General features: G+C 43.9%; 1 protein-coding gene across 3 annotated transcripts in view; it reads right to left on the reverse strand.

Annotated features, from left to right (window-relative positions):
* CAPN3 (calpain 3) overlaps positions 1-20351 on the reverse strand; it is a 66273-nt gene extending 45922 nt beyond the window's left edge. Inside the window, exons 1-4 of one of the 3 annotated variants that reach the window (XM_037900404.2) lie at positions 19493-20351; positions 6826-6895; positions 1813-1931; positions 454-587 (exon numbers count right to left, since the gene is read on the reverse strand). In XM_037900404.2, coding sequence (XP_037756332.1) covers positions 454-587; positions 1813-1931; positions 6826-6895; positions 19493-19783 — 614 coding nt within the window. In that variant the 5' untranslated portion in view covers positions 19784-20351. The remainder of the gene's footprint in view (positions 1-453; positions 588-1812; positions 1932-6825; positions 6896-19492) is intronic. The other 2 variants (XM_037900406.2, XM_037900407.2) reach the window with 2 other exon arrangements.
* Between the last annotated feature and the right edge of the window lie 4257 nt (positions 20352-24608).

Below are 24608 nucleotides of genomic sequence, written 5' to 3' on the forward strand. Positions count from 1 at the left end.
ATGCTATAAACAATCCTGGTTCTACTTCATCAGTTTGGCAAAAGTCATGTTGAAAATTTTTAATAATTGTAATAATAATTTTAATGTGGGTCATTCACATATACCTACAAAAGTAAGTTGTTTGTTTTTTTAGAACTAATTGCTGACATCTGGTTAAATGGTAGGCCAAACTCTGGAAACTACTCTACAGTTTATTACATCCTGCCCCAAGTCTAAGCCACTAGAGTTAACTACATGAACACCACGGGGAAATGTTGTTTACATGTATAGATTTTCAAAGAGGGGCTTCTTCAAGAGAAATCCAACAAAATTTCTTCGTTATGGCTTGTCTCCACGTCTACTTGGAAGATAATTATGTTAACTGTGGTATAGAGACACATCATCACCTCCCCACACACAGCATATAACATAAGGCTATTGGAGGTGTATTGCAATTCTAAAGCATTCCTTTACTTTGCATAGGCCTTTTCCAGCAGAGCACTCCAGAATTCATTGCGCTGGGAGGATTTGGTGAAGACCAGCTGGTTGTTATATGTTGGTAAACAATCATCAATGACAACGTCCACCCAGTTTCCATAGCGCCAGAACTGAATAAAAGCAGACAGAAAAATGTATTAGTGAGTATGGTGGGAGGGAAATCTGGCTTAAGAGTTAGAAAAGCCATGAGGCCAGGGAATTCCAGTAGCTCAGTACTGTGATGAGTTTGGTCCATTTCCTAAACATTTTTGGAGATCTCTGCTAGGCATCTGAGGCCTGATTTCCAGAAGTGCTGAGTACCTACAACCCTAATTTATGTCAGTGGGAGCTCAACCTTGGTGTTAGAAGACTAAGAGACATAATATTTAGATGGTCATGAAGCACAAATTCAAAGTGAGGATCTCCTTCCTGCACCTTGTCCCTTTGGCCGTCCACCCAAAATGGCCATCTTAATCCACACCACCTTCTCTTTGCCCTTCCTACCCTAATTTCTGAAGAGTCTACCTCCTCCTCTCCTTGGAGCCTCATTCTTCCTGAATAGTAGCAATGGCTTCTGTGTGGTCCTGTAACTTGCAGACCCCCAAACACTGCCAGGATTACTGGGTTGGGTTTTCGGCCATGTGGAGCAGCATGGAGGACCTTGTGCTGCACTGGCCTTGTGTTGTGGTAGAATAAAGAACTTCAGTTTCCTGTAATCCCACACACTTTCACAGTAATCACCCATCCATCCAGATTGTAAACAGGAAGGTGTGGGGAGAGGTTGAGAAAAGACATTGTAAAACTGTAATGACAGCTGCAAGTGTGGTAGCTGGACTGAGTTCGCTCATGCACCATACACAGCACTACATAGAGTCTTTTCAGACGTAGGATCACAGGTAATGTAGAAAACAATCAATCAATCGGTGAATGATCAATTATTTTACAATAGGTCTTCAACACAGACCAGCTATTTGAGAGACTAAAAATAGGCCCCCTTTCCAGTTAACAGTTTATCTATAGTCCATGCAGTGGGCAGCATGGGACAGCTGAGCAATGAGAGGGAACACCTGTTGCTCTCTCTTACTGATGGGGCATATTAATTTGCAAATGTTTCAATGGTGATTTAATGCTCCTCAATTACTGTGGCAGGTTGCTTGTTCTGTGATTCTCCTAGAATAATCTGGCATGGCGGAATTTATTTCCTACATCTCCCCCGCCCTTGTCACTTGCACTGTCATCAGATAGATGAGACAAAGGGAACAATTTCTTCCTGGACTGTCAGAGCAACAAGTGCTCCATTTACCTCCCTGGATAATACCATCGCTACTCTACATGCTGCTCTTGGAAAGGACTCACCTGGAAGTGAAAGATCCCAGCATAGTTTTTTATGAAGGTCTGATCGTGAGGTATGACCCGGCAGAGTAGCTTTTCATTCAGTGTCAGGCAAGCAATGGCAGCTAGGAACCAGCAGTCACCTGTAAACCAGCAGAAGCAGCAGACAAAATGAAGGGTCAAAGGCATTAGGGCAAAGTCCTGTGAGACAAGTGGTCCATCTCCTCCAGCCACTAGAGTGTTTTGAGTGTATTATGATGTATTTTAGTGCATGCATAGCACATTAATATTGTATTAGGGAAGTGCCCATTAGCACAAATCAGGATTGGAGCTCCACTTGCTAAACACTCTACAAACATAGAGGGGGTATGATCCCTGCCCCAAAGGACTGAGAGGAGTCTGATTTGGTATAATTTACACTTTCCTCTGGCTTGCTCAGAATTTGTTACGCAAATTCACAAATCCTTAGCGTCTAGTACTTCTTTATTCTGTGAGGTTGCTTTAGTCTACACTGGCTGCAATGTCTGAACTCAGAACTGCCAGACCACAAAGTGCTCCAGCCATACCCTGTGGCACCTAGAATGCCTGCTGGGCCAGGCTTGGGGGCAGGAGTAGGTGGAATACAGCTGGCTATGTTGGCTTTACAACTGGGAAGTCACCGATCCAAATTGAATTCCCAGCTGACTGTTAAAGACAGCCTTCCATGCTAAGACAGAGCAGGGAGGAGGATCTGTGCCTCAATCTGGCTTTGGTGCATTTCTGGCTACGTTTTACACTTTGATTTTCCATTCTCAGGGCAACATTCCAGTTTTGCTTATCCTATTATTGTGAGGTTTATTTGCTGCTTTATCATACTGAAAAAACTCTTCTAATTTCAAGCCTGTGTCCATATTTACACAATTATATTCTTATGGTTTTTTAAAAGTTACATTTTAAAATAATAAACGTTATGCTAAGGTTTACTACCTCAATGGTGAGCTCCAGGGGGCAGCGACTATTTTCAAACTACTTGTGTGTACAGCCCCTAGCACGGTGGACCCTAATCTTTGATTAAAACCCTTAGGCACTACTGTAATATAAACTACAATGCCAGGTAAGTTTTCCTGCACAATCTCTCTCTTTAGAATCATAGAATCATAGAATATCAGGGTTGGAAGGGACCTCAGGAGGTCATCTAGTCCAGCCCCCTGCTCAAAGCAGGACCAATCCCCAACTAAATCATCCCAGCCAGGGCTTTGTCAAGCCTGACCTTAAAAATATCTAAGGAAGGAGATTCCACCACCTCCCTAGGTAACACATTCCAGTGTTTCACCACCCTCCTAGTGAAAAAGTTTTTCCTAATATCCAACCTAAACCTCTGCCACTGCAACTTGAGACCATTACTCCTTGTTCTGTCATCATCTACCACTGAGAACAGTCTAGATCCATCCTCTTTGGAACCCCCTTTCAGGTAGTTGAAAGCAGCTATCAAATCCCCCCTCATTCTTCTCTTCCGCAGACTAAACAATCCCAGTTCCCTCAGCCTCTCCTCATAAGTCATGTGTTCCAGTCCCCTCATCATTTTTGTTGCCCTCCGCTGGACATTTTCCAATTTTTGCACATCCTTCTTGTAGTGTGGGGCCCAAAACTGGACACTGGACACTTTCATGCTGCCTATACTCCTTTAACAAACTCTCTGTCCCAGGAACCAGGTTCTCACTTCCTTTCTTTTTCCTCCTCATAACTTACTCTTCCCTCAAGCCCCAAAACTCTAACCCATCTAACATTAAAGAAAACACACAAAGCTGGAACCATCCTGTAACCCGCTATACATATTGTGTTGTCTGTGTAAATTGTAAGGCCTTGGGGGCAGGGACTTGATTTTTTTTTAAATTGATCCTGTTCAGGACTGAGCATACTGTCAGCACGTAAAAATAACAAACGGCTTGTCTGTTATTGTAGAAAACATAGGAATAAAACATGCATTAGGTTCATTTCATCCTCTCTGCAGCAATTGTCCCTGAAGTCCTGCAGAACAGTAGGGGATTATTTAATATAACGGGCTGGTGGGTTATTACATCAGCAACAATTTAAAACAAGCAAACAATGGGCATGGCTACACTTGCAGATGTAGAGCGATTTGAGTTAAACCAGCCTTTGTAGAGGGCAGTACGGAAAGTGCTGCAATCTGTCCATACTGACAGCTTCAAGAGCACTGGCGTGGCCACATTTGCGGCACTTGCAGCGGCATTGGGAGCAGTGCATTATGGGCAGCTATCCCAGCATGCAAGTGGCTGCAACGTGCTTTTCAAATGGGGGGTGGGGTGGGGTGGGGTGGAGTGTGACAGGAAGTGTGTTGTGTGTATGTGGGGGGAGAGAGAGTGGGTTTTGGGGGGGCTGAGAGCATGTCAGCATGCTGTCTTGTAAGTTCAGACAGCTGCAGACCTCCCTCCCCCTCCCCGCCTCTCTCTCTCACACACAGCATTCCACAGTAATGGTTGCTTTGTCTTGGAGCAGATAAGCAGCCGGTTGTCAGAAACGGAGCTTTCAAAGGGCATATCCGCATTCCTGCAGCAATTCAAAAACAATGACAAGAATGGCCACTTGGCTCAAGGGGATTATGGGACATTTCCGGAGGCTGATCAGGGCGCAGCAAAGCTACACCTCGTTCACACTGGCGCTGCGGCGCTCCAGCGGGGGCACAGCAAACGTTATTCCACTCGCCGAAGTGGAGTACCAGCAGCGCTGTAGCCGCGGAGTCAGAGCGCTCCACGTGCCTTGCCAGTGTGGATGGGTAGTGAGCTAGTGCGCCCGGGGTTCCTTTATTGCGCTGTAACTCGCAAGTGCAGCCAAGCCCAATGTTGCTCTTACAAATTTATCAAAACTGTGGAGTCACAGCTGATGTTGTCAGGGCTGTGGGAAACTCACAGTGCATTGGCTTCTGATTTTGATGAATTGAGTCTGTGAGCTTGTAAAAGGAAAACAAGGAGCCTTTGGAACAATGCCTGTTGGGAGCCATGGGGAGGGTAGAGGTAGGATAACTTGGCCTAACCTTTGTCTGTGATGTGTGAAGTGATGAAGGGGTGAGGCAGAAACTGAAGCATTTCAAAGAGAAATGCTGCCTGAAACGTCCTAGTTCTTATACTTCCTCTTTCACCCGAATGGTGATTTCCAGTGTGGGTATGGGTATTTGAGGACTTTCCCCGCCTCTTCATCAACAAAAAGGGAAAGAGAGTTGATGGCTATTCTGTACTGAATTGTGGTAGGCCAGGTCTACGCCATAAACTTATATCAGTATAGCTGCATTGCTCAGGGGAGTGAAAAATCCACACCCCTGGGTGATGCAGTTATACTGACCCAACCTTGGTGTAGACCGTGCTATGTCAATGGGAGTGCTTCTCCCATTGCCATACCTACTGCCTCTCACGGAGGTACTGGGAAAAGCTCTCCCATCAGCGAAGTAGCATCTTCACTGAAGCGGCACAGCTACACTGCTGCAGTGTTTTAAGTGTAGATTTGCCTGTAGTGTGGAAGTAGGTTTGTGTTTAAAAGCCACTAAAAATTACCTTCACAGGTTGATGCTTGTCTGTTTGTGCCACTCTGTGGCAGCTGCACATAGACCTTTGGGCAAGCCCTGTGGTTTGAAGTACAGCCAACTCAGAGCCTTAGTAGCACCTTTTTAGAAAAAGTTTAAATAGTTTGTTTTCATTTTCAGTTTTAACAAATGTTGCTTACACTGTGGTGTTTGGAGCTTTAAGCACTGTGGCGACTGTGTGTGGTCACTGCACCTTTAAGGTTGCGTGGTCTGGCAGAGATCACAGCTGGCAGCAGTTGCAGCTAAAGCTGGAACCCCAGAATGAAGTGGAGTTGCATGTAGCTTGTAAATAAGGACTCAATCATTGTGCTAACTTGATCTGTTATTGTTACAGTCACTGTAGTTAGCTCACTTGTTTACATCTGAAGAGTTAACATACACGGTTTGAAAACTCAATGTAGATGGGCTTTACTGTCTTATACAATGGTTAAAAGTGGCGCAGAGATAAAGCGCCAAGTCTGAGTGCTCTGGGTTTGTTTGATATTTGCGAAGACTGGCTTTTCAATAGTGCAGAGAAATGTGCTTAGTAACATACACAAACATCTAGTCCAAAATGAACTGACCACTAATGGGTAGGGGAAAAGTGAGTGCACCAGAGGGACAGGGTATCATCAGATCAGAATAGCTTATGTGCAGTCCTGAGCATGTAAATGTGCACAGTTGCCATTTTCATTGTTTCTGTATACTCCTGCTGTAGGCTTTCTGTATATCTAGTATAACAGGCATAACTAGCTTTCTCTCTTTCAAAATGGACCCATCCTTTGCTCTGGGTATATGATTACTGCCTCTGAGTGATTATGATCCATGCACACAGCTAGTCTATGCTAAAATTTCCTGTTGCTGTTGCCTTATCTTCCCTTGCCCCATCCCTGCTTGTTCCTTTTAATCCACTTGTGCTACCTCTTGTCTTTCAGACTATAAATTTTTTGGAGCAGAGACTGTCCTTTAGTGTACATCTGCATGGTATGTAGCTCAATGGAGCTGTGACATGCATGAGGTGTCTAGGAGCCATTATAATGTAAATAATAAAATCGATTAAAAATCTGATTAATAAGCTGATTTTTAATAAGCTTATTAATAAGAATAAGCTGATTTTAGATTAGACTCTTCCTCATCCATTCAGCCTCTCACTACAAATAGTTGCCTCCCCTTTAGCTCACTCTGTCTCCTTAAGTCACTCTGTTCTTGAAAGCCTGGGAGAAAAGAGGCCTTGCAAAACACTGCCCTGCAATAAACTTCACAATATGAATAACAAAGTCCATGCACGCTGAGCAGCTTCTCTCTCACAGTCCTCATCTACAACCCTGCAGGACAGGGAGGCTTGGTTGAGAAGAGCTATGGCAAGGAAACATAGATGTTTTAAACTCCTATCTAGCAAGTAAAAGCTAAAGATAAACTCTGATGCAAATATCTGGGACTAAATAAGAAATCCAAAGCACAATACAGAAGACAAAATGTCATACCTAATTCTCCTTGACAAATATCAGTTCGGTTGGCTCCATCAATTATAAATCGTGGATTCTCACAGATTTCCTGTAAGATACAAACAAACATATGAGCAGGAAAAATGTGCTTTGTGCTGTCTGTATAGTAACCCGGGCCCCAGCACCTGCTGTAGTTTCGACTATAAGAAGGGTAATGTCAGGGCCTGCAACTGTGATGCAGCAGCATAGAATGCTGTCCTGGGGTGAGAGACAGCCCCTGAGAGGGCAGCTCCAGCTGGGGAGGGGGCTCGAAATCCAGTGGAGAGGAGGCAGCTGGAAACTGGTGAGAGAAGAAGGAGGTGAAAAGAGGCGGCGCTGAGGTAAAAAGGGATTTGCCAGAGGAAGCTGGATCGTGAAGGGCCGTGTGCGAGCAGCCCAGCTGCGAGGGTACAGAGCGTGTGACTGGTGAGTTTGACCATTGTGACGCTGACAGGGAATGCAGTTTGGGTGTGTGGGGAATGGGTGTGGCTCTCCAGGTGAGGAGCTTTCATTCCTGGGCAAACCTGTTGGAAAGAGGGGCAATCATTGCAGCAGCCAATCAAAGGAGCATCACAAGCCGGAGAGACGCATAGGCAGGACAGCAGGGGTGAAGCTTGACTTCAGCCAGGGAGAGGAAGAATCCCTCTTGGGATGACAGAGCATGTTCCTGACAAATTTATTTGACTGTGATGGCAATTTACATTTAATCATTTTCCGAAGCGCGTATTTGATGTTACTTCATGTTATTTATGTTCTTGCCAAATTTCTGGGTTTTCTTTTATAAAGTTTAAAATTGAAGGTTATCTCCATTGTACTGGTTTGCCTCTTCCAAGCCACACAGGAGGCATAGCCTATCTGAAGTCTGGGTCACTGCATCTATTTTCTATAGAAATGAAATAGGAGTTATGTCAATGTGATGGCCACAGAACCTACAGAAAAACCATCTGCTGCAGGGATTTGATTGCAGTTTCCTTTCAGAGGTGCTTTTTGGGGCCCTGTGAGGTCAGATGTGCAGAACTTCAGATAAAGTATAGCCTCCATCCAGAAGGGTTTGGTAACTGGAATTGGAGAGACCTCTTCTGGGCCAGCTGCACGGGTCATAGTTGCAAATACATTAACATTTTGAGAGGGGGATCAGATAGAAGAATTTTGTTCAAAGTGTGGGGTGGGGGCAGTTAAAATTGGGGTGGGATGAGGAAAGGCAGGATGGCAAGCCAGGGCTGGGAAACCAATGCAGTTCAGAAAAATTTAGGGCTACAGACAAAGGCGGAAAAGAACTCTCACAGAAAACTGGAAACATCACTGGGGTAGGTCACTTGTAGGGGATAAGGCTCACATTTTCAAAAGTGGCCACAGGTTTTGAGTGCTTAAGTTTGTAGGTGCCCAACTTGACACAACTAGGTGAAGATGAGCTGCCAGTGTGGAGAGAGCACTGATGCCATTTCGGGAAGAAAGGATCCCTGTAATGATCCCTCTTTAACTCCCCCTCCCCACTAGTCTGCTCTTTGAGTCCTCGCTTTATAAGTTGTGCTTTCCTTCATTTTTGTTAAAGATTTTCTACTTTTTTCCCTAGTTGCAATATTGAATTGCCAAAATTTCACTTGAAAAAGGTAATGCTGCAACAATCTGCCCCTTCAGGGCATGATTCTCCTCTGGCCTGCCCCTAGCATAGTCATTTACACCTGTGCAAAGTAAGTGTAACGTGCTCCCAGATCAGAACATTAATATTTTACACCCACTCTGCACAGGTGTAAATTACTAATGATTTGTCTACATTAGAGAAGCTAAACCAATTGGTGCCTCTTCAGTTGATTGAAAAGCAGCTTGCATCTATATTTAAAAATGCTTCAATAAATGGTTGCAGAGGCAGAAATCAGCGTAACTTACCTCAGAATTGTACCTAGATTGTAACGCAATTCAGGTAGAAACATTTTCATATGAGGTAACTGTTTGTTCCCTAAGCTGGACAAGGAACCATGCAACCCAGGCTGCAGGAGGAGGGAAGAGACGGCAGACAGCCCCATGTGGGAAGAGACTCCCCTATGTCTTAGCAGCCTTCATCCATGAACTTCATAGCTCAGGTTAGGGGGAAAAGGGACATACGCCAGCCACGGGAACCCATATGCAAGGTTGGAAGAAAAAGAGAGACCCCCAAGCAGAGCCCATCTCCCAGGCAAAGAGATGGTGGCAGGGAAGGAACTTCCAACCAGGTACCCAAACTCCTGAGATGGGGATAAAGAGAGAGATCTACTTAATGACTCCCATCTCCTGTGCTGGGGGGGGTGTGTGTGATAAACTACATTTGAGGATCCCATTTCCTGGGAAGTAGCAAGAGTGGGGAGAGAAGACGAGCTCCTCCCAGGAACCCCATTTTCTGGGTGCAGGGGAGAAGAGAGACCAGCAACTGTGGGTACAGCTACATAGGAAGTCAGGAATACTAGAGACAGGTCTTAGGTACCGTAGCTGCAGCCTGAAGCTTCTTCAGTATGAACAGCACAGTGATGGGCTTTCTGAAACTCATATTTCAAGTCTAACTGTTTCTTTGGTGTGAGAACATTTCTTCTCCTCCCCAGTAATTAGCTCAGGGATGCATTAATTTTGATGTAACTATCTGGATTATCCCCCTCGCAGAATTGAGACAAATGTCCAATAACGACAAATTTCTGGCCCTCCACAAGTCATCTCATTCTGCCGACTGCTGGGAAAGGAGAAAGTGGCCTTTATTTTCGTGCCTTAGTCATCTGGCTGGGGGATTAAATTCTGTAAAGTCAGCTGTTTGAGATATCTTATAACTTCTCTCCATCCACTTGATTTGTTGGAAACATTCTTCCTGACACTGCTGTCATGCTTGTCTCGAAAATTGGCATAGTGTCCTGTGGGAAGTTTCAGATTATAGGAGTACATTTTCTAACCCAGCCAATGTACTTCAGCCTGCTCCCACTGAAGTCAATGGTGAAACTATCATTGACTTCAGTAAGAACGAAACTAGACTCAGAGTACGGACTTCAGGGTTAGGCACATTGTATTTTAGTTAAATGTAGCTGGATATTTAAATACTTCCAAAGCTGCCAGTTAAAAAAGAAACATAAACACACCACTGTGACGTTTCCCTCTGGTGTTACATGGACGGGTGATCTGCTAGGTCACTCCAATCCTTGACTCGGGGAGCCAGCCTTACCCTGCTCTGCTGTGAGAACCCCCACTCCTGGGCTGTTCACGCACGGCCTCTGGCATGTAAGCTGCTCCCAGTTATTTGCAACTGAATGACACTAGCCAATATCTCTGGTCCCAGAAACAACCCTAGGAATCTCCGTCTTGCAGTGTCCAGTAATGCCTGCTGGATGCTGCAAACTTATATGAGTTTGTCAATTTAACAAAGAAATTGATATGTACCAGGCTTATTATCCCAAGGGGAGTCTCTGACATGCTTCAAACCAAATGCACTGCTTCAGGTAGAATAAACAAACAGATTTAGTAACTATAAAGATAGATTTTAAGTGATTATAAGTCAAAACATAAGTCAGATTTGGTCAAATGAAATAAAAGAAAAACGCATTCTAAGCTGATCTTAACACTTTCAATGCCCTTACAAACTTAGATGCTTCTCAAAACAGGTTGGCTGGCTGCTCTTCAGCCTTTGATCAGCACTTCAGTCCCTTGATGTGGTGTGTGTAGGTGTAGGTGGAAGAGAGAGCGAGCATGGCAAATGTCTCTCCCTTTTATCATGTCCTTTCTTCCCTTTTGGCTTTGCCCCTCCCGCCTTCAGAGTCAGGTGAGCCTTACCTCATAGCAGTTCCAAACTGACCAAACAAAGAGGGGTGACTCCCTCAAGAGTCTAATGCAGGGGTCGGCAACCTATGGCACGCGTGCCAAAGATGGCACGCGAGCCAATTTTTAATGGCACGCTGCTGTCTGCCGGGGACAGCAGCGTGCAATTAAAAATCCTGCCCAGCCCGGCCCACTCTTCTCCGCCTCCACCCACCGCTCTCTCCTTACAGGGCAGGCAAGCTTCCCCCTTCCCCCGCCTCTTCCCCCAGCGTGCTGGGTTCCTGCCCCTCCTTCTCTCCCTCCCTGCGGCCGATCAGCTGACGGCCCTTGCTACGGAGGGGGAGGGGGAAAAGCAGAACCGCAGCGGGCTCTCTACTCTGGGGACCTTGGCGAAGGGGGTGGAATTGGCATATCCCCTCCAGCCTCCTGCTGTGAGCCGCTCAGGGCAGGGGGCTGGGAGCATCCCCATGACCCCAGCCCACACTCCCAGCCCTCTGTCCTGACCCCTGCACCCCCTCACACATCCCCAGCCCTCTGCCCTGACCCTGAACCCCCCACACTCCCCATCCCTCTGCCCTGACACCTGCACCTCCCTCACACACCCCCAGCCCTCTGCCCTGACCCATGAACCCTCCTCACACACACCCAGCCCTCTGCCCTCACCCCTGCACCCCCCCACACCCCAGCCCTCTGCCCTGACCCTTGCACCTCCTTCACACACCCCCAGCCCTCTGCCCTGACCCTGAATCCCCCACACCCCCGAGCCCTGTGGCCCTGACCCCTGCACCCCCCTCACACACCCCCAGCCCTCTGCTCTGACCCTGAACCCCCCACAACTCCCAGCCCTCTGCCCTGACCCATGAACCCTCCTCACACACACCTCAGCCCTCTGCCCTGACCTCTGCACCCCCCACAACCCTAGCCCTGACTCTGGCACCCCCCACACATACCCAGCCCCCCCAGCCCCCTGCCCTGACTCCTACACCCTCCTCACACACCCATAGACCCCATGTCCTGACTCTGCACCCCCCACATCCCCATCCCCACCCTCACCCCCACCCTGAGCACCAAACGGGAGCTCCTGCACACACACCCCCACATTCCGACCTGCACCCCTCGCACCAAATGGGAGCTGCCCAGGTAAGTGCTCCACACCTAAACCTCCTGCCCCAACCCTGAGCCCCTTCTCTCATTCTAGCTCCTGGCCAGACCCTGCACCCCAACCCCCAGCCTGCTCCTTCACTCCCAGCCCTGTTCTCAGTGCACTCCCACCCTCATCTCAGTGCAGAGAGAGGAAGAGAATGGGCCAGAACCAGGTACCTACTCTATGTGGACAGGGCCGGGACCCCAGACCAGCAGCGGGCTGAGCGGGGCCGGCAGCCAGGACCCTGGCTGGCAGGAGCCGGCGGACGGAACCCCAAACCGGCAGTGGGCTGAGCCGCTCAGCCCACTGCTGGTCTGGGGTCCTGGCCGCTGGCCCCACTCAGCCCGCTGCCAGTCTGGGGTTCTGGCTGCCGGCCCCTTGCCAGCCGGGGTACCGGCCACAGGCCCCGCTCAGCCTGCTGCCGGCCTAGGTGAATGGAACCCCAGGCCGGCAGTGGGCTGAGCGGGCCGGGGTGTAAGATCAGCATTTTAATTTAATTTTAAATGAAGCTTCTTAAATATTTTGAAAACCTTGTTTACATACGACAATAGTTTAGTTCTATAATATAGAGACTTATAGAGAGAGACCTTCTAAAAAACGTTAAAATGTAGTATTGGCACGCAAAACCTTAAAGTGAATAAATGAAGACTCAGAACACCACTTCTGAAAGGTTGCTGACCCCTGGTCTAATGGATTCTTTTGTTGCTGCCTAGGCCAGCGTCTTTTGTTCCTGTGAGGCTGGACTGGGGTTGTCCCATATAGGGTGACCAGATGTCCCGATTTTGGGGTATTTTTCTTATGTAGGCTCCTATTACCCCCCACCCCCTGTCCCGATTTTTCACACTTGCTGTCTGGTCACCTTAGTCCCATACCGGTCCTGATGAGGTGTGAACTGCCTCTCTGCTCTTGGAGAGTTTTTGCCTGGGTTTGCTTTAAGCCATGAGGATACATTTTCAACCTCGTAACTATATACATGAAATTATAACCCATAAATATAACTATAACATCACTATAACAACAATGCTCAGTACATTGTGAGCCTTCCAAAGACACCCGTCATGACAGACTTTGCATTGGGTACCACACAATCATTTTACAAGGATGAACATGGGGGTGCTGGGTGTTCCCCCGAGATAAAGAGCGCCACAACCACCCACTGTGTAATTTCACATGGCATCATATTCAACTACAAATTGTACACAAAACAAAAGACAGAAATCGTACAGTGGTCATGTGGACAGATACAGGTGTAATATAAATATATTTCTGAGCTGAAGACAAAAGCAATATTCTGCAAACCATCTCATTTTCCTTACTACTCTCAAACGGCTCCCATCCCCCATAGGGAAATTTTGTAAAATTGCATATCATTGCTTGTACCAGTTCAACTCCTATTGTGGTAGTAATGCTGCCATCCCTAGTGCAGACCAGTTGCTGGTGTTTTAAGTATCATGCCGTCTAAAAGAATGGGGCAGAATGGGGCGGGGTGGGGGTGGAAAGAGGTGGGCAGGGATGGAGGCTTGGTGGTATGATAAATGGGTATGTAAAAGTACAGTACTGCAAGGGAGTCTTCCTATTAATATGTCAGTGTTATTGTATCAAAACAGGATTGCAGCAGGCCCCCTTTTCAATCTTTCATTGTGATGTAATGAAGTCCATTTCTCATGTCTGAATGCTATTGTAATATCTTTGGTAATTTCACATCGTTGTGTAATTTAATTTAAAGGGGAGCATTTAGTAACCTCATTCTGCAATCAGATGTACCCCCCGCCCCAATGGCACATTGCAATGTACCATCAAGAGACTTTAGCAAAGTCCCCACAGTGTCCTCACCAGGTGAAGTATCATAATGTAGATATCATAGCAGCCTCATCATGTGAGGTATTGTAATGCAATCCCTTTAGCATCCTCCTTGTATGATGGATTGTAGTGCAATTCCCTTTGCACACTTGTGGCACAGTGAATAGCAATATAATCCCATTAGTGCCTATTTTACTGGGTATAATGTGCCTTCAAGGCACATCCCTCGGTATACTGATGGCATAATGTATTGCAATGGGATCTTCTCTGCAACTCGATGATGTAGTTGGATAACCTGTGTTCCCTTGTGGTGCAATTATTATTTATTATGTGTACTGCAATAGTGCCTAGAGGCCCCAGTTCCACTGTGTACAAGACGGCTGGCACTTTACAAGCTTGTAACAAAGAGATGATCTCTGCCTTGAAGAGCTTACAGTCTAAGTAATATACGTGTAAGAAGGTGGCATATTCTGTAGTTCTTCACAGGAATGCGTGGCTCTTCTGTTGAAACCCCTGTTGCCAGATGCTTGAACCCTGCATAGAGATGCAGATGTATTTTTGCTGAGTCACTTCAAGTTTAGATAGGCAGCATGGTTTAGCAAGCTGAGCTGAAAAAATCAGGAATTCCTGACCTCTAATCCCAGCTCTGTCACTAGCTTGTTGTATAGCCTTGGGAAAGCCACTTAACCACATTGTGCCTCAGTTTTCCCATCTGTAAAATAGGGATAATACTTACCTACCTTACAAGTGTGTTATGAGAATTAATTAGTTAATGATCATAAAGACTCCAAAAATAAGTAAGGATACACCCACCTCCCCAAGAAGTACATTAACTGGACCATTGTTCTAATGTACAAGGTAATGTAAGTATTCACTTCAGAGCACTTTCTCCTGTAAAGTTTATTTTCTGCAGATAGGTCGCAGGTTTCTTTGGGGTTTTTTGTATAGTCTCTTCAAGATCTTGGGTCAGATTCTCAGCCCCAGTTCTGTTCTCTTTGTGGCACCTGAGAAGAGCAAAGGGGATTTTATGTGGCTGTAACTGGCCAGTTGAGAATCTGCCAGCAGAAGGGAATACGCAGTTGGTGAAAAGTCACTGGAGCCAGTTCTTCTATTAGTCTTCCCCAGCCACTGGGGGTGGGGGGGGACCGGGAGGGGGAAGTATGGAGGTGTGATGGGGTGCAGATGGAGCAGAGCTCTCCAATTCTCAGCCAGCATATGGTCACTTAGGAAGCAGTGCTAGATGTTTTAAGTTAGAACAACTCCTAAATGTTCTAATTTGCATTAGGACCAGGACAGCTTGAGAATCAGAGGGCTAAAAGCAGCTCCCTAATGATCTTGATCCAGTCCTGCGCTGAGTAGAAGGGAGAGGTGCAGTAGAGAATCTGGCCCTTGAGTTTCTCTTGTCTTACACTCTCAATTAGATGATTTGATCTTATGGAGTAACTGTGAGGTATTAATTATATACTATTCATGTAAACCAATTTAAAGTATAGTCTGAACATAAACACTGTGTGGGATCCTGCAATCCTTACTCTGGTAAAACTTTCAGAGATGTCAACTGAAGTTTTGCCTGAGTAAAGCCTGTGTGTATTCAGATCATGTTATGGCAGTCACTAGCTGACTAGAATTACATGCTTCTGTTCCCCTGTCCCTCTGACAAAGTTCACTGCTGCTGTATATGGCAGTCTGTCCTTCTGACAGTAACCCAAAGAGCAGTCCCCATGTCTTCATAGCACAGACCAATTATTTAAGAGGTAGAAGGTGGGGGATCAGATTTCTTTATGTTGTTAGTGGTTCCTGAGATAAGTGGCTTCAGGGCCAGATATCAGAGTGGTTGGTTCTTAGGCTGTGAACCCCCTGTCTCAGTTACAATAACTATTTAATTGCAACATTAATGCAGTGAGAATGTCACTGAGAAACCCTTCCTCAAATTGCAGTTCTATATTCCCAGCCTAAGTGGAGAGTTACCAAAATTCTGAGCATCCTGCACATGCAACATAGGCCTATATTCATGTAGTGAATTGAACTCAGGGCTGGAAGTCAGGAAGCCTAGATTCTATTCCTGTTTCTATCACGGACACTGTGGGACCTTGGGTCAATCACTTAATCTCTAAACCTCAGATTACCCATTTGAAGAACAGGGCTAATAATAAAGCACTTTGATATCTACAGCTGAGAAGTGCTAATTAGGTGTAGAGCAGTGATTCTCAACCAGGGGTACACGTACCCATGTGGGTATGCAGAGGTCTTCCAGGGGGTACATCAACTCATCTAGCTAGTTACCTCGTTTTACAACAGGCTACATAAAAAGCACTAGCAAAGTCAGTACAAACTAAAATTTCATGACAGACAATGACTTGTTTATACTGCTCTATATACGATACACTGAAATGTAAGTACAATATTTATATTCCAGTTGATTTATAATTATATAGTAAAATGAGAAAGTGAGCAATTTTTTAGTAATAGTGTGCTGTGACACTTGTATTTTTATATCTGATTTTGTAAGCAAGTCGTTTTTAAGTGAGGTGAAACTTGGGGGTATGCAAGACAAATCAGACTCCTGAAAGGGATACAGTAGTCTGGAAAGGTTGAGAGCCAATGGCGGAGAGCACTATTATTATTTATGATTAATACAAGAGATGCAATAACGTTTGCATGCTGCACAGCACCCGCTGCTATCATATTAATTTTTTTAATTCCTTCACTGTTGCCAGAATAATAATACTTGACACTTATATAGCACCTTCCATTCAAGAGTCTCAAAGGGCTTAGCATAATAATTAGTAGAATAAATAACATACGTGTAAGTATTATTTCCCATCCTATAGAGGGGGAAACTGAGGCACAAAAAGGTTACATGACTTGCATCAGGTAACTCAGCAAGTCACTGGCAGTGAGGAATAGAACCCATATCTCCCAGTCTTGTACTTTAATCTATAGACCTTGCTCCATTTAAAATGTACATTTATTCTTTCTGGGAGAACACCACATATATAACACACATATGGTAGTCAAGGAAAGGCAGCAGAGTTAAAGATGGTATTAGAATGGTCTCTCAGTACTTCCAAACTGTCTGACATTTTTTGTTTTGTTTTAAACTACAGCTTTTGAATTACCTGATTCTCAAACTATTTTTAAAATAACTACAATGTTCGAAGAATACCGTTGTAAATTTATCTATTTACAATCTTAACTCTATTTTAACAAAGCTTTCCCCGCTCCCCAGAATTTAAGTAAGAATGGAAGATGTCAGTGTCTTTATGGAATGGATATGTACTTCTGTAGTTTAGCCTTGAACTTCTGGTGGTTTGATGTATACTTTAATCCTTTAGCAGAATACCCTTGATGGCAGAATTACTGCATCATATTAATTTGTCTGTATGGCGTCCTATTATTAGCATATTGCTGCTATTCCTGTCTGTAACATTATCAGACAAGTTCTTCTCCTAGCAGGGAAGAAGCACATTTGAGCTGTGGTTCTAAATACCAGTGAAGCAAAGTCTTGGGTCAGTCTGCAGACTGCAGCAACAAATACAAGAAACTCTAGCTTCAGTTTATGGAAGGAGGAGGACTGGATTATAAGAGAAGCTGCTGATGTATCTGCTTCTGAAAGTTCACATGGAGAGAAAGGATCCTCTCACTATAATATGCTACAATATTTTGCATTTATATGCACTTTTCAAGATCTCAAAGCACATTACAATAGTGGGTGTTCTACCTTTTACACCTATGGAAACAGGCATAGAGAGGGTAAGGCATAATTTTTCAAAAAGTGTGAACTAATTTAAAGTTCCTTATCATTTGGTGTCTAATCTGAGACAGTGATGACCTGATTTTCAGAGGTGCTCAGCACCCACATGTGCATATTTACAGCTGAGTCTGCTCAACAGCTGCAGTGAGTCTCAAGTTGGTCCATCCAAACACTGTCACTCCAAATTAGTGGACATATTTGAGAATTTGGGCCTTACTGACTAGCCCAGCATCACACAGCACAGTGCCAGAGCCAGGGTTAGAATCCAGATCTCCTGACTTCAAGTGCCTTGCTCTAACCTCTCGACTATGCTGTCTCCTTTATATGAATGAAAATTAGCATTGAAACAGTGTGGAAAATAATTTAGGATCTGATATTTAGATTTTTAGGTTGCATTTCTGTGTATTGTACAACCCTGTGCACACTGTTGGCGCATAATAGTTATTATACAGCTCTCAAATTGCAGCAAAGATGATTCTATAAGGGTGGATTAAAGATCACTGGGATAAGGGCCCAAAAATCTGAGGGGTTCTAGAAACCAAAGGCTTAATCCTCCACCTTGTGCAGTCATTTATACCTGTGCAACATGGGTGTTAAATGTTACCCTTTTCAGTTTAACACTTTTATTTAGCCACATACCTTTATTCAGTTCTCCTCTGATATCCACTGACTATGCCACTACACGCTGCTGTATCACTTTACCTCCTGTAGAGGTATGAGAAAGCATCTCTCTTGCCAGTCAATTCAATTGCTGCTCCACTTAACTGATAACCAGATATTTCTAGGGAAACCCTGGGGCAGCAGATAGGCTAAATGGAAATGTTTTTAACTCACTCCAACATAAATTCTCCTTCTAGTTTTGATTGAACTGTCCTGCATTTTAAAGATTGGTTCTGCCTCATGCTCTGTCAATACATAGAGAGACGAACTTCAGTGATGTTGCATGAGATGTAAATCAATGCAGCTCTTATCCCAGACTCTATGGATTACTCCTGCATAAGATATCATTACAGGCTGGGACTAAATATCTTCCTGCCCTTCATTTTCTCACTATGTGGAGAAATAACTGTAATGGACCTTTACAGTCATCTTCTGGTTCTATAATACTCACATTCCAAGGCACTGGCCTTCTAGCTTTATGCTATCATCAGCTCAATCCATGATGTTTCATTATGGCACAAAAGTATGGGATAATGCTGCACATATGTAAAAGGAAGCCCATAACAATCAGGGATGGATACAAGCAAAATCCTCAGCATTTGGCCTTCACCCAGGTGAAGTAGTGAAACAGTAAACAGACAGCAACACAATGTACAGCTGGTCGGCTGCCTGTTGGATGAGCTGGGAGGCCTCACTTGGAAGGAAATATCTGGAGTGAGAGGAAAAACAAGAGTCCATCTAGGTCTGGGATTCAGGACCTTGGAGGGAGAATTCACTCTGAGGGGAAAGCTGGATAGGGAGAAGTCTGTTAGGAAGGGCAGAAATATTGGTGAATTTGGGACCCAGTAGACATTAATCCAACTTGGTAATTATTATAACCCCCCAATTCATGGCAGACAGATAATGGGATAACCAGCTTTGCCTTTAGGAACAAGTGATACTGGAAATCAATGATGAGATAATAAAATAAAAGAAAGTGGTCCAGATTCTGCTCTGTTACATCCATGCAACTTTTTTGACTTAACTGGACATGGGTATAATTCAGAGCTGTTCTTCCAAAGGTACTTCTGAAAATGAAAAGATGGGCCCAAGGGGCTATTTGTAGTGAAATAAAATTAAGAAACCCACCAGTAAAATAAAGTAGTGTTGAAAAAATAAATCTACGCAGGCCCCAGTGTGTGTGCTGGAGAAAGAGGAGAGGGTTTAAAATTTGTTTCGTTTGGTGTCTTCAGATGAGAAAATTCCAAACAAATCAGAGCAAGTAAAAGCCAATAAAAATACATTTCAAAAAATTAAAAGTTCCAAGTAATCAATCCAAGGTCCTATTGATTTTCAGGTGATTATTTATATTCTCTCTACACTTCCCTATCCCCACAGATCCTAGACAGTAATTTCCCAGTCCTAGAAAACAACTACAGAAATATGTTTCCAGTGTATAGTTTCCCCCAGAGGGAATGTGCTCAGTACAGATAACTGCATTGATTATATTTATAAATAGAAAAAGGCATTCAATGTTTTAATTAGACAGACCAGTTACTCACTGTGGGTCTTTTCCACTCAAATGTGATGGGTAGTTTCTGGCTGTAGAAGAGGGAGCTCTCATTAGGTGGGAAATCAGGATCCACATAAAGAATCTTCTTTTCCAGGCATTTCTTGTGGAGTTCTTCAAAGGTCTTTTCCCGCACTCCAATAATGGGCTGGTTGCGACTGATGATAGCCGAGTAGATACCCCCTGAACCTCCTCCTGTTTCAGCTGTTGTGCTAATGCTGGTGCTGGGAACTGACCCAGCCTCTGTCTGTTGAGCCAGCACAGCATTTATGGCCGACGGCATGGAAATCAGATTTGAACAAAATTGAAAAAGAAAGGAAAATAAAAAGGAAGCTCTTGCAACCTGGACAGAAACTACAGAAAAGAGGAAGTCACCGAAAAAAAAAAACAACCGTTGAACGGCTCTCTCTTTTGACTGCAAGTGCCCAAGTCACATTAAAAGTGATAAAATGTCATAGGATAGAGCAATTTGTACGTCTTCCTGAGCTTCTTGCTATGGTAATTTTATCAGCAATCAAAATTTGGTCCTTGACAGGAAACAAGAGAAATTGTTAAGTAACTTTTCTGTCTGGGGTTGGTGTGTCTACAGCATGTGTGTGAGAGTGTGTCTGTACCCTGGAGAGATTTCAACAAGGAAAACTAAAAATAAACATAGGGGGGTGGGGTGAGTGAGTGAGAGAGAGAGAGAGAGAGAGAGTCAATTTGACGTGCAGTTTCTTCCTATTCAGGGCTTGTTCTCAGAGGAGGATTGACATGGATAGGCTGATTCCCAATGCCACATAGGTTTTTTTTTTCAATTGCAAAAAATGGTGAAACTGCAAGTTACATTTACATTTTGGTTTTAAGCAGCATTTTATAGCATGTTCCTTATTGTTATGATGGGTCCTGACGTTACAAAGATTTATGTACCTGTTTAACTTTACTCATTGGCAGAGTCTTCTTTGCAAAAAAACGGTGTGCCTTTACACTGAGAGAGCCATCTTGACTTAAAGTCCTAGTGGGGACAAGGCACAGGTAATTTTTACTATGATGTAGCTAGTTGAGGTCAACCTTATGCCCTCCCCACCCCAGCTGTCAGGCTTAACTTGACTGGGTATGTCAAGCTATGGTGCCTTGTTTCCACTTAGATTTTACATTGAGATAGCTAACTTGACATAAAACACACCTCTTTTTATTTTATTTTATTTTTTTTGCAGTGAAGGCACAGCCATTGGCTTCAATAGGATTATTTACAGTATGTAGAGTTAAACACATATGTAAATATTTGCAGGATCAGAGGCTAAAATTATAGGAGAATAAGCTGCAGGTTTTTAATAGTTCACTCTTGGGTACCTACTTGAGACATCGGTATATTTAGAAAATTATCATGGCACAGCTGTCATACTGTGTGTCTAGCCAAAGACCTTATGGCAAAGCAACCCTTTGAATGGACACCTTACATTGCTCTTGAAATTCTGATATTGTAGGAAGAGTTCAAGTTTGACAATTCAATGTCTTAGATAAAATCGGAGAAGTCATAAGTCAAATCTAAGACTATACTCTAAATCTAGGAAAAAAACATATTCCTAGTGACATACATTAAATATAGCAGGACTTTGAATTCCTTTATAGGAATGAGTGTTCAACCATTAATGCATTCTGCACAGCCAGATAGATCAGATTCCCCAAATTATATAATTAGATTAATTGGCAATGAAAGATGAGATGGCATTTTTTCTACTTAAGCATATTTTATATTATTGATTTTAATTTTAAAAGTCCACACTTCAACTTTTCCAGTGAATGAGTGGAAAATGGGTTTCCCTTTGCAGACACATGTGGAAATTGGAACAGCTTACTTGATGACAAACACAAATGTTCACATGAAAGTTGTGCTGCAAGATGTCAGCTTTCAAGATAAACTTTTGTATTAAAACAAAAAGTCAAGCTATGTTTTTGGCAGGCAGTGTGATCTAATGGATAGGCCACTGGATTGAGAATCAGCAGACTTGGGTTCCCAGGTTTACCATTGAATTTGATCAAGTCATTTCACTTCTGTGCCTCCATTTCCCCATATGGAAAACGATACTCGCCCTTCTCTTTGAAAATGCTTTGGGATCTGTGGATGAAAAGTGCTCTATTATTATTTTAAAATCATGTTTATTTCTAGTCTTTGTCTCTGTCTGAAATTTCCAGTTAATACTTTGTGTGTGTATAATGAGAAATCGCTCACACATATTTCTTGGCACACTCCACTGCTGGCATTAAGTGAAATGAGAACTAGACTCTTTATCTTTAAACATGTATTGCTGGCTGTTTGCTATAGCTCTAGCTGTTTAAATGGCAACCTGTACATCTGCAGGTGGATAAGCCCTATACCCATCAAAATTTTATGTCACCAAGAAGTCTTAAATCATATGACAGCATATGTTTTATTTATGGCTAGTGACACTAGGGGCTGGACTCCAGCTCATTTATATGTCCTCAACCCATGTGTACTAAAGCTTGTTTGCCAAGACAGTGGTTTTTCAGGTATGGTTCTTAGTTCACTTGGATTACTTGCATCAAGTCATGTTGATGCAAATAATCTTTGAAGCTCAATGGACAGCTCTTGTACATCCACTAAGGCTGCATGATCTATAACTAATGCAGTCTGTAAGTCTGAATAACCTCTTAATAGAATCATAGAAGATTAGGGTTGGAAGAGACCTCAGGAGGTCATCTAGTCCAACCCCCTGCTCAAAGCAGGACAAACCCAACTAAATCATCCCAGCCAGGGCTTCATTAAGCCAGGCCTTAAAATCCTCTAAGGATGGAGATTCCACCACCTCCTTAGGTAACCCATTCCAGTGCTTCACCATCTTCTAGTGAAATAGTGTTTCCTAATATCCAGCCTAAACCTCCCCCACTGCAACTTGAGACCATTGCTCCTTGTTCTGTCATCTGCCCCCACTGAGAACAGCCAAGCTCCATCCTCTTTGGAACCCCCCTTCAGGTAGTCAAAGGCTACTATCAAATTCCCCCCTCACTCTTCTCTTCTGCAGACTGAACAAGACCAGATCCCTCAGCCTCTCCTCATAAGTCATGTTCCCCAGCCCCCTGATCGTTTTCGTTGCCCTCTGCTGGACTCTCCAATTTGTCCACATCATGTGGTGGGGGGCCCAAAACTGGACACAATACTCCAGATGTGGCCTCACCAGTGCCAAATAGAGGGGAATAATCACTTCCTTTGATCTGCTGGCAATGCTCCTACTAATGCAGCCCAATATGCCGTTAGCCTTCTTGGCAACAAGGGCACACTGCTGACTCATATCCAGCTTCTCATCCACTGTAATCCCCAGGTCCTTTTCTGCAGAACTGCTGCTTAGCCAGTCGGTCCCCAGCCTGTAGCGGTGCATGGAATTCTTCCGTCCTAAGTGCAGGACTCTGCACTTGTCCTTGTTGAACGTCATCAGATTTCTTTTGGCCCAATCCTTCAATTTGTCTAGGTCACTCTGGACCCTATTCCTACCCTCCAGCATATCTACCTCTCCCACCAGTTTAGTGTCATCTGCGAACTTGCTGGGGTGCAATCCATCCCATCATCCAGATCATTAAGTATTAATCCCCAAGTTACTAACAGTAGGTGTATGGACACGTGATTCCTTTCCCCCCAGTTAAGAAGCACTTAAGACGCTTTCACAAAATAGAGAGGGGAATCTGAAAACATCAGTTGCCTTTGGCAATCTCCTGAAAGCAGTTGTCTCAAGATGGGTTGTCCATCTGCAGCATTGGTCATTTCCTCCTTATATTTGGTCAGGAGTCTTGTAGGTCTCATATCGAACATGGCTTTGTAGGAGAGCCTGGCAGAAGATGTCTCTCTCTCTTTCCAGGATATTTTCAAGAGTGATCCAAAATAGTCAGATTGCAGACACCTCTTATTGCTTTGAAACACTCACTTTTCTGTGGGTATGTTTGTGTTCAGGTTGTGTTTTCCTCTAGTACAAAAATTCGCTAACTATCATCACACACACAGTGCCATGTCCTGGCAGTAAAGCAAATGGAAATACTAGAAGCAGCGTCTGATACTTGATGAGCTCATTGCTATGCCAAGATTGCTGCTCTATCATAGTGGTGCTGGTGTCACTGTTCTGGAACCAATGAAAGTTTTGTTTGTCCTTCTCTGAATGCTGATTTCTATGTATGCTAATACAAATATTCAGAAAAGATTCTGGTATTTGAAATGTTTGGGGGGAATTTTGAGCATTAATATGAATTAGCATCGAACTAAAAGTTCATTGTTTGGCAGGGGAGGCATAAATACTACCTTTTAAAAAAATCAATATAGAAAGCTGATATGAAATTTGAATTAATCCCAAATTCATGGGCTGAATGCCTCCATTAACCAAGCTATAGGGGCATACAACACAAAAATACATGTTAAGTATTTTTTTTTTTAATAAAATCCCCCCTCAGTGAAATTCTCTAGGACAATCTCATGGCAACATTACAAAACTAATGGTAGCTCCGATGCCACAAAACGATACTTTCCAGGAGACCTTAAATAAAATGGAAAATGACAGAATTTCACAGGTTAATTACAGTTTACATCTGTGCAGACTGCACCGAGAGGCTGACTGATGTGCTGAATTTCCCCTCCAATCGGGGTTTAACTACTTTTTTTCACTTTAAATTCTTGGGGTGACCAGTGGGCCATTGGCTAAATCAAAATCAGGTCCACTGCACATGTAGTTAGTGGTAAGTGGACAGATTCTTCTTTCTTTTAACCTCATCCTGTTCTTCATGGATTAGCTGAAGTGTTTCCTGTTAAACTTGTTCAGAAAATAATTTCCCCCTGTGCTGTTTCTCAATAGGCAGGTACTTTTGTAGAGTTGGTCTTAAAGCATTTCCAAGGACAAGCAAGAATGGCCTGTAGAGGGGGGACCAGCTTTCTTAGTAAAAGAACAAGTAATGTATGTATTACAAAAACTGAGAGGTTTGGCATGACTACATATAACACAGACCTAAATAAAACTGGGCTCATTTGGACCCAAGGAAGCTTTTGCAACAGGTTTTCTTTGCAAACAGAAATACCATAATATCTAACCTTGGTTAAAATATAGATGTTGGATATATTTACATACACAAAG

Source organism: Chelonia mydas, chromosome 6 (genome assembly GCF_015237465.2).
Source record: "Chelonia mydas isolate rCheMyd1 chromosome 6, rCheMyd1.pri.v2, whole genome shotgun sequence".
Taxonomy (NCBI): Eukaryota; Metazoa; Chordata; order Testudines; family Cheloniidae; genus Chelonia; species Chelonia mydas.